The 14,560-nt window shown below is 45.2% G+C and overlaps 4 protein-coding genes and 3 long non-coding RNA genes across 9 annotated transcripts; 5 read left to right on the forward strand and 2 right to left on the reverse strand.

The window, feature by feature from the left end:
* Positions 1-34: 34 nt before the first annotated feature.
* On the forward strand, positions 35-857 carry LOC126330798 (ribosome biogenesis protein NSA2 homolog; the record flags this gene model as incomplete). The annotated part of the gene is given in 3 exon segments (XM_049996402.1): positions 35-150; positions 235-469; positions 471-857. Coding segments are annotated over 3 exon segments (708 nt in total), but the record flags the coding sequence as incomplete, so codon positions are not given.
* A 331-nt stretch (positions 858-1,188) lies between these two features.
* On the forward strand, positions 1,189-3,477 carry LOC126330797 (uncharacterized). The gene is made up of 2 exons (XM_049996401.1): positions 1,189-1,199; positions 1,304-3,477. Exon 2 carries the CDS (start codon positions 1,789-1,791, stop codon positions 3,343-3,345), a length of 1,557 nt encoding a protein of 518 aa, XP_049852358.1. The 5' UTR covers positions 1,189-1,199; positions 1,304-1,788; the 3' UTR covers positions 3,346-3,477.
* Positions 3,478-4,881: 1,404 nt separating this feature from the next.
* LOC126330804 (uncharacterized) lies at positions 4,882-6,408 on the forward strand. Its single transcript, XR_007563205.1, has 3 exons — positions 4,882-5,046; positions 5,156-5,269; positions 5,342-6,408. It is a non-coding gene; the product is annotated as an uncharacterized LOC126330804 (long non-coding RNA).
* Positions 6,409-6,933: 525 nt separating this feature from the next.
* Positions 6,934-7,665, forward strand: LOC126330806 (uncharacterized). Its single transcript, XR_007563206.1, has 3 exons — positions 6,934-6,954; positions 7,070-7,104; positions 7,180-7,665. It is a non-coding gene; the product is annotated as an uncharacterized LOC126330806 (long non-coding RNA).
* Positions 7,666-7,677: 12 nt separating this feature from the next.
* LOC126330805 (ras guanine nucleotide exchange factor A-like) lies at positions 7,678-11,053 on the reverse strand. Its single transcript, XM_049996407.1, has 3 exons — positions 10,799-11,053; positions 9,581-10,680; positions 7,678-9,441 (listed from the first exon to the last, which is right to left on the reverse strand). Exons 2-3 carry the CDS (start codon positions 10,091-10,093, stop codon positions 7,966-7,968), a joined length of 1,989 nt encoding a protein of 662 aa, XP_049852364.1. The 5' UTR covers positions 10,094-10,680; positions 10,799-11,053; the 3' UTR covers positions 7,678-7,965.
* Positions 11,054-11,122: 69 nt separating this feature from the next.
* On the forward strand, positions 11,123-12,185 carry LOC126330808 (uncharacterized). 2 transcript variants are annotated; one of them, XR_007563208.1, is made up of 4 exons: positions 11,161-11,315; positions 11,402-11,458; positions 11,662-12,033; positions 12,097-12,185. It is a non-coding gene; the product is annotated as an uncharacterized LOC126330808 (long non-coding RNA). The 2 variants fall into 2 exon arrangements; XR_007563207.1 differs by having other exon boundaries at positions 11,123-11,458.
* Positions 12,130-13,412, reverse strand: LOC126330807 (nuclear speckle splicing regulatory protein 1-like). 2 transcript variants are annotated; one of them, XM_049996409.1, is made up of 3 exons: positions 13,374-13,412; positions 13,078-13,287; positions 12,130-12,866 (listed from the first exon to the last, which is right to left on the reverse strand). In XM_049996409.1, the coding sequence occupies exons 2-3, from the start codon at positions 13,088-13,090 to the stop codon at positions 12,151-12,153; spliced, it is 729 nt and encodes a 242-aa protein (XP_049852366.1). In that variant the 5' UTR covers positions 13,091-13,287; positions 13,374-13,412; the 3' UTR covers positions 12,130-12,150. The 2 variants fall into 2 exon arrangements, with proteins under 2 accessions (XP_049852366.1, XP_049852365.1); XM_049996408.1 differs by having other exon boundaries at positions 13,078-13,406.
* Between the last annotated feature and the right edge of the window lie 1,148 nt (positions 13,413-14,560).

Below are 14,560 nucleotides of genomic sequence, written 5' to 3' on the forward strand. Positions count from 1 at the left end.
ACACACGCGAGACAGATGGGGACCGAACAGACGGAAACGCGAGAGTCGTCTGGCCTACAAGAAGGCCCTATTAGCCAAGAAACTGACGGGTCTGAGAGCGAAGCTGTATCACCAGCGACGCCATAAGGAAAAGATCGAGATGAAGAAGACGTACGTGTAGAGCCCATAAGGCATCTCAATTTGTAGGGAAAAAATAACTGAGCCCATGCGCTACGTGCTATGTACCGTCAAAAGGATCCAAATGCTCCGAGAAAAACAGAGCAAACATAGCGAAGGAGAGATTGTCAAAGACGGCGCTGTACCAGCCTATCTTTTGGATCGTCAAAACGTGTCGCGTGCCAAGGTTCTGAGCAACATGCTTAAGCAGAAGAGAAAGGAAAAAGCTGGAAAATGGCAAGTTCCGCTTCCCAAAGTCAGATCGATCTCCCAAGATGAAATGTTTCAAGTCATTCGAACAGGCAGCAGAAAGAGAAAAAGCCTGGAAACGTATGATTACCAAAGTGACCTACGTCCCCAATACGTTCGTCCGCGCGCCACCAAAGTACGAAAGGATGATCCGACCTATGGCATTGAGATTCAAAAAAGCCAATGTCACTCATCCAGAGCTGAAAGTGACGCTGTGTCTAGAGATATTGGGCGTCAAGAAAAACCCCCAATCCCCTATGTACACCAATTTAGGTGTGATCACAAAGGGAACCATCATCGAGGTCAATGTCGCCGACCTTGGACTGGTCACGCAAACCGGGCACGTCATTTGGGGAAAATATGCTCAGGTTTGTAACAATCCAGAAAACGACGGCTGTATCAATGCCGTCCTTCTTGTCTAATATACGTTTTTCTCAAACCCCAGAGAGGGAGCCACGCCAAAAGACACTTTTTGTTCGAAAAGATAACGGGAAGCCTTCGTCTATTCACTCGGCCTGTAACCGAACAGACTCGAGCAACTGCCTCGCGGGCAGAGAAGGCCGGATGCGCGTAGTGCACGCTCTTAACCTGACAAACAAAAAAAAAAGCGGCGATTTTTTCGACGCCGCTTCCGGAACAGTTTTTTTGTTTTTTCATTCATTCACGCGCCAATCTTAGCCCAAACATGGCAAGGATAAAAAAAAAACAGAAGCACTAAGAAGTTTCTGAAAAACAAGACTCGCAAACCCTCCAAACAACACCGGGTCGAGAAGAAACGAAAGAAGAAGTTCAACGTACGAGAAAAGAACTATTCAAACGTCGCTGTTCGAGGTACGTGTCGCCCTGTTGCGGCGTTGAAAAAACCACCCCCTTTTTAAAATGCTAAGATCACTCGAAGCCCAAGCTCGCAACAAAACCGTCGACACTCGCTCCGAGGAAAACGAGACGAAACCCGACTTGACGAAAGAGGAAGAAGTCGCAAACGTGGACGAATTCTTCGAATCCGGATTCTTTGAAGAATACAACCAACTCCGCAACGAAGAGGCTGAAGAAGACGAGTTGTTGGAGTACGAACCAAGCGAAGATGACGAAGCAGAAGAGCAATATAAGAGAGATTTTGAGAGCGTGAAGACAGACCCGAAACAAGCAGGCTTCCTGGACTACCTCAAATCAGAGGAACCAGAACTGTTAGAATATGATGAAGAAGATCACAAAAAGGAAAATTCGACGAAGAAACTTACGATAGCGGTCATAGACACTTGGAAGGACAAAATATTGAATGATCGCTCTGTTAAAAACTTCCGACGTCTAATATATAATTTCAAAATAGCGTGTCATTTGAATGACACGTTAGAAGAGCAAAACCTGACGAAGGCGTATTCCATGGACGATCCATCGGCACTGAATCACTTGGTTGTTACTCTACTCACAAATGTAGATTTAATGATCAATTCATTGGTTGACAGCAAGAAGAAGGAATTCAACCTAGACCATAATAATAAGCACTGGATTGCTATCAAGCCACCTGTTTATGCCTTCTTTTTCCATTTGCTGCATTTTTTCAAACAGATTTTGGAGCCAGAAATGAAAACCTTCATCCTCAAATCACTCGAAAAAATTCTTAAATATATGTTGCCCTTCAAAAAATTGCAAAAACTCTATTTGAAAAGGATGTTGCAAATATGGAGCGACCCCACCACACCTGACAAACCGAGAATCCTCGCATTTTTGATACTATGCCGCATGCTCGTCCAATTCCCATATCCCTTTATCAACAAATGCCTAAAGGGCATCTATATCTATTATATCAATACAGCCAAATTCGTCAGCGAAAAAACGCTCGCTGTCGACGCGTTTATGCGCAATTGCATCGTTGAAGTCTATTCTGTCGATTTCGTCTCCAGCTACCAACACGCCTTCGTATACATCCGAGAGCTCGCCCAACAACTTAGAAAAGCCTATCAGACACACACGCGAGACAGATACAAAGCTATTTATTCCTTCCAGTACCTCCACTCAATCAAAGTATGGGTCCAACTCGTCACCAAATTTCCTACTCAAAAGGAACTCGGCCTCTTATGCTACCCACTTATCCAACTCCTTCACGGCATGATATGTCTAAATACCATTCCTGCCTATTTCCCTATGCGGCTTCACTGTGTTGAACTTCTGAACCATCTCGCTAACGCCTCCAAGGTGTTCACAAACGGATCCTTCTACCTCCTAGAAATCCTGTCCTCCAAGGAATTACTCGACAAGCCAAAACCATCTATGGCCAAACAGTTTTCTCTAAAATACCACATCAAGGTCCCACCTAACATATTTGCTACTCGCATCTACCAAAACACCATCTTCGAACAAACCATCTTCTTACTCACCGAATACCTCGCCATCTTTTCCAGCTCCATTGCTTTTCCGGAACTGTGTGTTTTCGTGCTCAGCTCGCTGAGAAAGTTCCGAAAAAAATGCTCTAACCCAATTTTCTGCAAACAAGTAAAGCTCCTTCTCACCAAAATCGAACTCACCGTCAAACTCATCCAAGCCAAAAGAGCTCAACTCGAATTCAGTCCGGACCAGCTTGCGTCTATCCCTAAATACCTATGTGACAATAATACACCTCTGTATTTGTACTACCAAGACTTGGCTCGGTCCAGGTCAAAAGAACAAGACCTGCTCTCTAACCGCAGCTCCAATGTCGCCGAAACCCCTTCAATCACAGACACCGCCAAATCACACCCCTCTCGCAGCCGTCTTGGCAAAGATTCTAACGTCACCGGAAATCCTTCAACCGTTGACACCGTCAAACCGCGCCCCTCTCTCAACCGTGCTAGAAAAAAAACTCTTAGCATGCGCCTAGTCTCGCGTGTCCGCAAACACAACAATTCAAACGAAGACATCGTTCAGGATACCAATGACACCTTGCTTGACACTAAACAATAAAAAAAATTGCGATCATGTGTTTGAAATTTTTTCACCTGTCAAGTTTTTGACTGTTTTTGCTGTTACTACAGACTAAAGCAGCCATATGACTTCATGGTAGTCTCATGGAAAAGCGACGAAATCGATTAATGATCAACAACTGCTCAGAAGCTTCACAAAATCCTCAATGTTAATCTTGTCATCATTTCCAACTCCAGCTTCGCGTAGAAGATCATCCACTTCTTCGTTAGTCAGCTTGTCGCCAATCGTTGTCAGCACTTGACGCAGCTCTGCCGCAGTGGTTTGCCCTTCACCTCATCAGTCGTACATGTAAAGAAAAATCTGTTAGACGACCATATATACACCTTCCTAAAAAAACCCATGGAGGGGTTGCATCATATACTCTCACCTTGTTGAAAAAAAAGAGTAATACCATCGCAAACTGAATCGCACACGCACCTGTATTGTCTCGGTCGAATTCCCTGAAAGCTTCGCGAATCTCTTCCTCAGCATTTTTTTGCTCTGGATGCTCTGAGATGAGATTAAGAAATTCATTAAAATCGATACTCCCTTTTTTGTTAGTATCAACTTCGTTGATCATTTCAGCAAGCTCAGACTCTGTAGGGGCCATCCCCAATGAACGCATGACCGTCCCGAGATCCTTGGTACTTAGGTTTCCTTTATTCGATAAAAATCAAGTCAATGAAAAAATAGGCAACGGTAAAATGTCACCGGTCAATATTGTACATTCAATGTATCCTGGAAGAAATAGGAGACGCTGGAGAGAGATAACGTACCATCCCCGTTCCGATCAAAAAGAGAGAAGGCTTCTTTGTACTTGGCAATTTGCTCCTGAGTAAACGCCTCGGACTAAAAGATTTGCATTTCAGAATTATTAGAAAATGCGATGAAACGGAAAAAATATCTGTAAGAGAGCAAAATCACCGTGCCATATATATATATCTTCGAAAGTAAGGTCAAGCAGAAAATGAAGGCTGGAACGTTCAAAATATACATATATATATATATCTTAGCTAGCAAAATTTTAATCAACTGAATTGTTCTAGTTATCTTGCATTCAATATACAGGATGCATAAGCCAATCTTAAGAGAACGGTGAAAAGTTCTGACAGTTCATCATTCCTTTGATCGGCATGTCCTCTTGCTCTAAAGACCCAAGTGCCGAATTTTAGCTGTATCAGAAACAATCAAGATAGAAAGTTATAAGTAATGCAGTCTATGTTTGTCCTATATGTCCCACACGACTGCAGATTGAAAAGGGCATGTCGACCCTAGAGAGAAGTAATGCGATGCTCCTTTATGTTTTCCATTTAAGAGCATCTACACGGAACCTTTTGTAGCAGGGAGAATTCCCCCTTCAATTGGTAATTCCGATCGGTAACTCTCTAGGCCGCTCTTATTGTGAGAGAGGAGAAAAAGCGCAGTTGGCAGGCAAAAATCTATGTGTCAGAAGAAGACACTTTTTTTTTTTTTTGTCGAGGTGTTCATGCATTTCAGTATGGATACACAAAGAGTTCTGTCAAAATTGATATAGTTCCGACGGGGTATTTTTTTAACCCAACGGCACAACAGGTCCTTTTTTTTTGAGAAGTTTAGAGGGGGGCTTAGCCGTGCGAGACAATGAGGATCTTCGAGTGTTGGTTCTGCGGCAGGCCAATTTATCCTGGACATGGCATCACATTTGTCCGAAATGACGCGAAGGTCCGTGACCATGTGTATTGGCTTGAAAATTTTGTGCAGTAGAGGATAAGAGCTCTTTTGAAGACCGATGGCTGACTCGATATGTTATGGATGTGCTTGACGACATCAGGTGCTGCGTTTTTGTAAAAGTAAATGTAGAAAGGCTTATAGTCACAGAAGGAATCCAAGAAATGTGAGATGGACGAAAGCCTATCGCCGCACACATGGAAAAGAAATGACAGTTGTACGCATTAGTTTTTTGGCGTCAAAGTCAACGCCTTGTTCTCACTTTACTAAAAATTCATCACGTCAATAGGATGCGACATTGGAATTTATAAAGAAGAGAAATAGACCTCTTAAATACAACCGAAACAGAATGCAATTAGTTTTACAAAGCATCAAGCGAATACATGCCGTTCGAGAGCGTCGAGAACGGGCATTCTACGAGAATCGCATGAAGGGCAAAGCAGCCAAGGAATTAGAATTGGCAAGACGCGAGTTGGAAGAAAACGCCCATATGCTGCAAGGGCCGTCGATAATGCGTGTCGAAACACCATCTGCTGTGCCTTTGAATAAGGTAGAAAAAATGGAGGTGTCCGAACCTGAAAAAAATAGATACCGGGCCCGAAAGAATGAATGTTGTAGATGGAAGGGAGTTGAGATCTAGCTTGAAAAGGGCAAGAATGATCAGGCGAAAGATGTTGGCATAAGGGAACCTGGTACAACATTTTTTTACTGGATATAATTTTTTATTTTTCTAAAGTTTTTACCATTAGTTTTGTAAACGCGCTGAATTAAGTTGTAGATCCATATGAAGTAATATAATAAATCATCCACTTCTCCGGAGTAAAGACCGTGATTTTTGGCGAGGAAGTATTCTCGATAGAAGTAGTAGATGGCTTCGATGGTGGCCAGGTGTTCTTGGCCTTCATTTTGCCATCTCCAAAACATGGTACGATAGCGGCTTATTTTAACGTGCCGAAGTCGGGAGAGTCGTTCATCTCGCACAATGCGTTTCGCGTTATGCCATTGAGAATCAACGACGACCAGGCGCTTCACTTCGGAAAAGTCCAGATCATGTGCACTGATAGCAGAGGGTGATAGAAAGAGCAAGAGGGTGCTTTGAGGGTCCCAACATATGGAATCGAGTTGGTTAGGAAACTCTAAAATTCTCACGGATTCAGGGGCCAACAATTTTGCGTGTACAGCCGTGCTTTTCGATGTCGGTTCACTCGGGTGATGAACGATATCGCATTCGATTGGAAGGACCAACTGAGGGACTTGAGGTGCCGTAGGGCCGAGAATCTTGAAGCAGGAAAAGCAATAAAACTTTCGGCTGGCATGGCAAATGTCGCATACTTGGCGCCCATTCCCCAGCGCTCGCAATGGCGCAAAGCTTGATAGCTTCAGCTCGGAAAACGGATCTTCAGAGGAAAATATCAGTACAAAATAAATGTACACATATTCATGCCTGATTTTGTGCACACACAACTGCGCGCGTAGTTAGTATTTTTTCCTCACGCACACAAAGAAGGGACCGGACAAAGACTATTTACGTGGCTTTTGATCGAGAGACTCGGATAGCAAGTGCTCCGAAGAATTTGTTTCTTCCATCGAGAAGGGTACAAAGTTGTATGAGTAAAAAAAAAAATAAAAATGCGGTCTCGGATTTCTGGAGACCGATGATTTTCTAGATGTCGGGTGGATAGAGCGCGTTTATCTGAGGCTTTGCCGAGGTACCTCGTTGAGGTGCCGCCGAGGACACAGAATTGGTGAATGACATGAAGCACGCGGACATACGAGCCATTAGGAACGGTCGGACATCAAAACTATGCGTCGCGTATATAAAAAAAAAATCGGAATGTCGCAATTTTTTTTTATTTTTTTTTTTCTACGTAGGATCGCCTTCAGAGTGGTTGTTCTTGTTTGGTGCGTAGATGCACGTGAGAGATGATGGATCGGATGCGCGGAGGAAATGCTGTTAGAGCGTAGGTCAATTCTTTTTCTTAGAACAGTTTAGACTGAGCATTTTCTCATCTTGTAGGGAGAGTGACGAATAGCCTCTGACGACGTCATGAAGTACGCATATTGAAAGGGGAGGGGCCGCACAATTTGGTGCTGTGAAAAAGGAAAATGACTGAAGTTTTGTTTAAGAGTCGAGTTGTGTACATTTTCTCTGTACAAGATATACCCAGGACACGGTGTTCACCGAATCAGACAAGATGGCCGAGTACTTCATTTTCGAGATCCGAAGTGTTGCAAATTCTTCATAAGAAAGAGAAAACCTGGAAGCGTGCGTTGGACGCAAGTTTATCGAAAGCTTCACAAATCAAAGAAGCAGACGACGGTTCGAAAGCGCGTGCGCCATATCAAGAAAGTCCAGCGTTCGGTTGAGGGCATGACTTTGGAGGCGATTAAAAAGAAACAGAAGTTGAGATCTGAATATCGCGGACCTTCTAGAGAAGCCGCCAAAGAAGCTGCGTTGGCAGAAATCAAAAAAAGAAAAGAAACGACAAAATCTGCGCCAGTGAAAGCCGTGAAACGACAGCCCGTCCAAAAAACAAACGTCCCTAAATTCCAAAAGGGATCCGCGCCTAAAGGACGATGAACAGAGCTTAAATAAAAAACCTTTTGATCTATGCCCGAAATAAATTGAAAACACTCAGGCGACAAATGTTTGTATTGCCGTATATTAGACCCCTTAAATCTATACAAAGCACGTTGTGCGTTCGCGTCTTGCGCATAGACATCGTCTGCGGTCGTAGGAGGCGCGCTACGACAGTTGGGCCGATGCGGAGAGAGGTGGTTTCGACGAAGACGCGAGCGGCGTTCGAATGCGCTCGTCGACTGAACCAACAGAGAGCGGGAAGCGCGTTGACGCATCGAGGTTCGCTCAGCTCGAGGGGGCATAGCAGATGCATACACAGGCGCTGCGGCGTGTTATTGAAGATCGGATCTTTTGGAGTTCTTCGGCTCGCGAAGAGCAGACATTTCGAAGAGCTCGGAATCGGACATGCCGGACACGTTCTTGAGGTAATTCCAGATGCGTTCCTGTTTTTTGAACGAATAGGGGATGACTTGGTATCGCTGGACGATTTGGATAGTCGTATAGACGTTTTTCTTGCTTTTGAAATTGATGAAGCCCTCTTCGCTGTTTCCGGACCCCTCTTCGTAGTAGGTGAGGTCCCTGAGGTACACACCGATATAGGGAATACAGGGTGGGGCGGAGTTGGCAAGCGCGAGTCGATATTCACAATAGGATCCATCGGCGGACATTAGAAGTTGAAGTTCACTAAGAGTCTGCTGCACCTTGAGGGGAAGCTCTGAACGCGTATGCTTAAGTCTGTAGATAGGCCCTTCATTGAGACCGCCAAGGACGGCCATAAGGGTGTGGTAGTTGTTCATCGCACGAAGTGATTGAGCAATTTTAACAAATTTCGTGAAACGTTTAACTCGATTTCGAATTTTTTCCTCTCGAATAATTTCAGTCGTAATCCAGCGCGTCACCTGATTAAATCTCTCTATTATCATTCGAATGTTCGGCGCGCGGTTGTGTAGCTTGGGCTTCGCCCATGCCTGGCCAAAAAATTCCATTGGCTTAATCTGGGAGTAAAGTTCAAACTCGATTAAAGTCAATTGACGCGCGATTTCTTCGCTAGGAATATCGAGAATATTCACTGTCGTCAACTTTTTTTGAATGTCTGGCTTAGCTATTTGCCATGTCGGTCGCTCACTGGGCTTGTTCTCTTCAATTGTGGAGTTCCTAATCGCTATCTGCAATCGCTTCGACAAAAATGATTGGCCAACTTTTCCCATGATGAAACACTTGATCAAATCCCTCAAGTCCTTATCCAGCTCACTGTATCTCATCTCCACAATCTGTCTCAACAGCTTGCACACTCTCATCTGTATTGGCTTCACCACTATGGCCATGTATTTTACCCTCTCCTCCTCGTTCTCGTACTGCCTCTCCGGAACCATGTATCTCTGCAACAACTTCCTTATTACCTGGCGAATAGTCGTGAACGTCTGATAAGACGCCATGAACGTCAACACGTCTATAGAATCAGGCACAACAGTATGAGACGTCATCGCCGCCACTAAGGCGTTCAAACTCGCTCTCTTCAACTCGTCCACGGCGTCGCCGTCCCTGTTCCCGTCGAAGTCCGCCCCCACTTCCTCCCATATATTCACATCGGGCTCGTCCGCGAATATCTGCCTCTCCAACCTCTCAAATTTCTCCTTCCATAAGGATATATCCTTCGCTATCTCATTCCACCTTTTGCACGTCCTGCTGCAGGCTATGACGCTCTCCAAATCCATCCTCACGAACAACCCGATCACCACCTTCTTCTCCAACAGCGAATAATCGAACCCCGCTCCCTGCACGATGCACATCGCCTCCTCCAATTGAACCTCCAGACATAAAAACGATCAGTCACAATGATATACACACACACGCACACACGCACGGAACCGGCCCGTACGGTTATCACACACACGCACACATAAGCTTGCGGTCTGCTCAAACGAGCTGAATTGGAACTTCGCGTACTCTGTAATCGATCGAATCGTATAGTTTGAACCCAGAGGTGCTCCTAGTTATGGTGGATGGGCATAGCTTTTCGTTGTAAGCAGCCCAGGCCTCAAAGGATGGGAAGCACTTCTGCTCTTCCGTCAGCTCGTCCCATTCGCTGGAATTCTGAGTGGGGCAAGTTTTTGTCAATTTGTCCCAAGCCTCTTGGACATTTTGGTCTTCCTCAATTTCGTCTCCGTCTGCTGGAAGGGTGCGACCCATTTTCCTGGCATTTTTTTTTTTTTTTCGTCGAACGTCTTTCCTCGATTTAACTTCTTCCTCGAATTTACCTTCTCGCGCCTCCCTCGGTTTTGAGATGCTCGATCCGCTCGAACTTGCAACTGAGTCGTCGCAGGAACGCCCCCCAAGGCGCAATCCATCATAGGCTAGCGCGTCCGACTCGCCGAACCTCCCCCACACGGTATCGGGCACCGAATGATAGATGTCATAGATTTCATGGTCCTCGAAAGAATCAGAGCGATCGAGAAACATATCTGAACAAATTGCTGATCGATCTCAAAGGCAAAAAGTCCCGTATCTCATCTCCGATTTCTATCTACAAGAAGAGAAGAGATGAGCGGTGGTGCTCGTTCAATGGTATAGACACATTCGCAAATAGCCAATAAATGAAACAGTTTGATCTTGACGTTCGACTTATGTTTTTTTTTTTATTAAAAAAGGCGGAAAACTTTTCTGCCAACTGTGGCACTCATGGATATCGGCTCATGCTTAATCACGTTGAATCGAACAGTCTTGGACAAAGGTCTGCACTCGCCAATGGTCACGATATCACCCCTTTTTGGCGCAATAAACGCCGGGGAAATATGCGCCGGAATATTTCGGTGTCTCTTCTCGAATCGCTTATACTTGGGTACATAGTGAAGATAATCTCGGCGGACAATGATAGTACGGTTCATCTTAACCGAGAGAATCACACCGCGGATGATGCGGCCTCGAATCGAAACGTTGCCAGTGAAGGGACATTTTTTGTCAACGTAATGACCCTCGATGGCCGTTTTAGGCGTTTCAAATCCTAAGCCAATATTTTTATACCACCGATGACGGCGAATCTTCCCATCCTACAAAAGAAAAGAGTGGGACGGTCAGCACGGACCCGCGCGAGAGCAGATGGACGACATAAATAACCTGTGTGTATATATGCGTGTACGGCATGTGCAACGAAAGAGTGTAGCGAACCTTGGTTTTTTCGGTGAGGAATGCACCCTGTTTTGGGAAGGCCTTTTCGTGTTGGATTTCGGTGGCCATCTTCTAGAGAGCTGTTCTGGACGGGAAAGGGGGTCAGAAGATTTCGGATAAACTTCGATTTTGCGCTCTTTCGCGGCTGCTACAATTTAGCGAGATCTTCTGCACTTTTCTCGCGCTGCGAAAAACGGGTAGAGATTTTCGGCGATGGTAGAGGCGTGTAGCTACAAGAGACGTACAGAAGCGTGTAGAAGAGCAAATGGTTGGCGATCTTCGGCAAGGAAGAAAACAAATTTTTTTTAATAAAAAAAAAAAAGCATAGAAGGATATAAAGCCAATTGGTTGAGATGAACTACAGTACAATATGTAGTTTGTACGGCGTTCTAGAAAATGATCTGCAATGTCAGTCGCTTATGGAAATGCTCCGGTGCATATCGGCCGAGCGCGAAATTCCGTTTACGATGAGAGAGGTGGCCATGAAGATGGAGTTAGAAGGACCATCTAGCAGTGCGTGCGTTCTCCTCTTTGTGTCGCCAGCGAAAAGAGAGAAATTCTATCTCAAACCTGGCAACTTAACGGGACCTTTTAAAACACTAGGCGGTCGATGGCGAACGAATTAAGATTAAGGTGCACTATAGAAGATGACGAAATATGGTATGATAACAGGGAAATCTCACGGACGCGAAGCATCTTTATCGAAGCCAGTTGGGAATGAATAAATCACGCGTTTCCCTTCTTGGTCAAACTAGATGCGAGATCTCGATTCTGACTTCCCCCAATCAGGATTCTTAGATTCCGTTTACCGCCCCATGTGCGAACCTAACCCTCTAACCATCCGCCCCTTTTTTCTTTTCAAGGGTCATTCGATCGGTGGGGAGTCTGTCCATGTACACACATTCAACCGAGATCCGATCCGTTCGAGATATCAGAGTCGACAAAAACGCCGAGCTGTTCCTTGAAAAGCTCGGATATCGCTACCTTTTCGAATTCTACAAACAGGGCATTCGATTTCTGGTACAACTCCCGGCAAAACCGGGATCGAATCAGTCAATGGTAGTGCACGTCTATATTTCTAAGCTGAAAAAAGTTCAACAAAGAGGCAGCATAAAGCTAGAAGATCTAGACCCCAATACCTACTTTGTAGAACTCCAATGCTCTCATGAGACAGAAGGCACTGACCCAACAAGCACTAGTGACGCGCTTGCATCATTTGCCGCAACCTTCTATCCGTACGTGTACAAAACTATCAAAAATTACCCTGAAAAAAAAATTAACGTGAATCCTTTTAAAAGATTGGTCAAACTAAGAGCATATTCACGCTAGCCTCAACGAAGTACCTCAGCCATTTATAATCTTCCAACACTTTGTTTGATAATACCCTCCTCTTTTGCTCTAGCCGCCTTCCTCTGTAAATATCGCTCCCTGGCCGCTAAAATATCTGATTCATTGTTCCTTCGAGGTTTTTTCCGAGTAACCTTTTCTTCGTTCTTGCGCTCAACTATCAATGCCTGCTTCTTCTCTATCGCTCTCGAAGACCTCCATGTATCCCTCCGCACCACTCTGTCTGTTTTAGGCTTGTCCAATCCCCCCTCTCTCTCAATCCCTTCTCGACGGTCACTTGATTCCTTCCTCTCCGCGCCAAGTGCCACATTATTCTTCAAATTGAAATAGAATGATCCAATATCCCCTCCTCCCTCCTCCTCCGGCTCTTCCATACCCTGCCCCACCTTCAACTCCTCTAACTTCTTTTTGTACTCTTCAGAAATATAACATTCCATCTTCTCATTCCTCGCCAACAACGCCTCATTCTCTCTCTGCAACTTCCTCTGATATGCTATCTTCCTTCCTTGGTTCCTCTCCTCGGCGCATTTCATCAAATTCTCTATGTATCTCGGCGCCTCCCGACTCCCTCCCTTGTATAAGGACGGAGTCGTTATCCCGTACCCGAATCTTGCATTTCTCTCCTCCTTCCTCACCTCCTCCTTCTTCATCTCATCATATACCTCGTCGTAACCAAACAGCTTCTCCTCATCCAATTCGCTCTCGCACTCCCTCGACGGCTCTAGCGCGACACCCGGAAAACAAACCAGCCCCGCACATCCGCGTTGCATCCATACAATGTTTGCAGTGACATTTATATGTGCGTACATAATGTCATACGTTTGTATCCCGAATAAATGCATACACGCCGACAGCACGCATCGCGCAATAAACACACGGTCAGCACTTCCCCCCTTTTTCAATGCGTTTTTCTCATATTCCTTGCAACGCACTCTCTTCTCTCATCTTTGAACCCGGACCTCTCACTCTCAGGGTCACGTCGCTACCTTGCGAGAGCGCTTTAGATTAAATTGGGCTACTCTTCTAGATTTTTCTGGCCCGTCCTATAACGGAGCAGCCTCCTGTCAGCGCTCTACCTCGTTACAGCTTCAGCGAAGACGCCTTTTCTTGTCTCTTTCGCAAATGCCACTCAACTCAATCTTCTGGTACAAAAAAAAAATTCAGCTCTTCGCGATGTTCGATGCCCGCCTATGATTCCGCGTAGCATTGAAACTATCGGAGTTCAAACCTTCTGCTATACACACGTTTAGCACCGCCCGGATGATCCTTTCTGCGCGCGTGCAAAAATAAGCTTTTGGCACGTCTGAGACATACTTTTTTTTTTTTTGTTTCGAGAGGAAGGAATCATTGCCCAGCAGCCACGCGAACCTATGGATTTGCTCTTGTTGCGTAAGAGCCATCCTTTCTCGGCCGAAGGCTTATCCGAAAAGGAATATGAGTCTCCTTTCCTGGAAGGCGGACCGATCCCGTCCGCGATTCCGGTTGAATCGGGCTGGTCGTCAGAGTCATGGCATTGCGAGTGCGAGCTCTATTCATACGGACAACCGGATCTGTCCACGACACCTACGACGCAGGCAGAATTGTACTTCGAATACGCAAAAATAGTGGAAAATGAAAAATCTGTGAAAACATGGACTGATTCGACCATGGGAAAGAAAGAATGGGAAGAGAAAAACAAAGGTCATTTAGACCAACCACACGATCCAAATCAGCAACAATATAGTTCAAATCAATTGCATGGTCAAAATCAACAACAATCAGCCGATCCAAAAGAAACTGAAACAACGTCTAAATTCTATACGACACAATATCATATTCGTCATGAATCATCTTCATCTCCCATCATATCCAAACCCAACTTAACACATTCAACAGATTTTCTTCCTAATCAACATTCACCACATATTTCCGGTGCAAATCGCCATCCAGGCAATAGCCCATCCTACTCTTCTTCTTTCGCCACATCCACTAATACTTCACATTTGAATCCTCCCACTCAAATGTATCCAGCTAATAATACTGAATCGCCCATTCCTAGTCACCCTCTTAAATCTTCACACCGCTCCCCCTCTCCCTCCTCTTCTTCATCCCGCGATCTCTTCGTCTTGTCCCTCTCCCAAACACCGGGTGTCATATACGTCTACATCAAACCACGCGACCCTCCTCTCCACTCTCCACACACTCCCAGCAATCCTGTGACCCCCCTCCCTCGCGCCCCTGCGCAGCAACCCACAGACTCTGTCTTCTGCTGCGACGAAGAACTACTTGCACTTCTCAAACACCAAAAACTCATCAAAAAGCCAGACACGAAAATATCTATAAACGGGCTTTATCATAAAAAAGGCGACATACTCGCCTACCAAGGAACCGTCTCGTTCGATCCCTCCATTCACGACTCGACCCAACGACCAAACG

This window comes from Schistocerca gregaria, unplaced genomic scaffold, assembly GCF_023897955.1.
Source record: "Schistocerca gregaria isolate iqSchGreg1 unplaced genomic scaffold, iqSchGreg1.2 ptg001361l, whole genome shotgun sequence".
In the NCBI taxonomy this organism is placed as follows: domain Eukaryota; kingdom Metazoa; phylum Arthropoda; class Insecta; order Orthoptera; family Acrididae; genus Schistocerca; species Schistocerca gregaria.

Excerpts from the sequence above, each read along its gene's own strand:
- LOC126330797 (XM_049996401.1), top strand. The coding sequence starts at position 1,789 with ATGGACGATCCATCGGCACTGAATCACTTGGTTGTTACTCTACTCACA.
- LOC126330805 (XM_049996407.1), bottom strand. The coding sequence starts at position 10,093 with ATGTTTCTCGATCGCTCTGATTCTTTCGAGGACCATGAAATCTATGAC. Across the intron at positions 9,442-9,580 it reads ACGATTCGATCGATTACAGA|GTTCAATTGGAGGAGGCGAT; the intron begins GTACGCGAAGTT and ends TTATGTCTGGAG.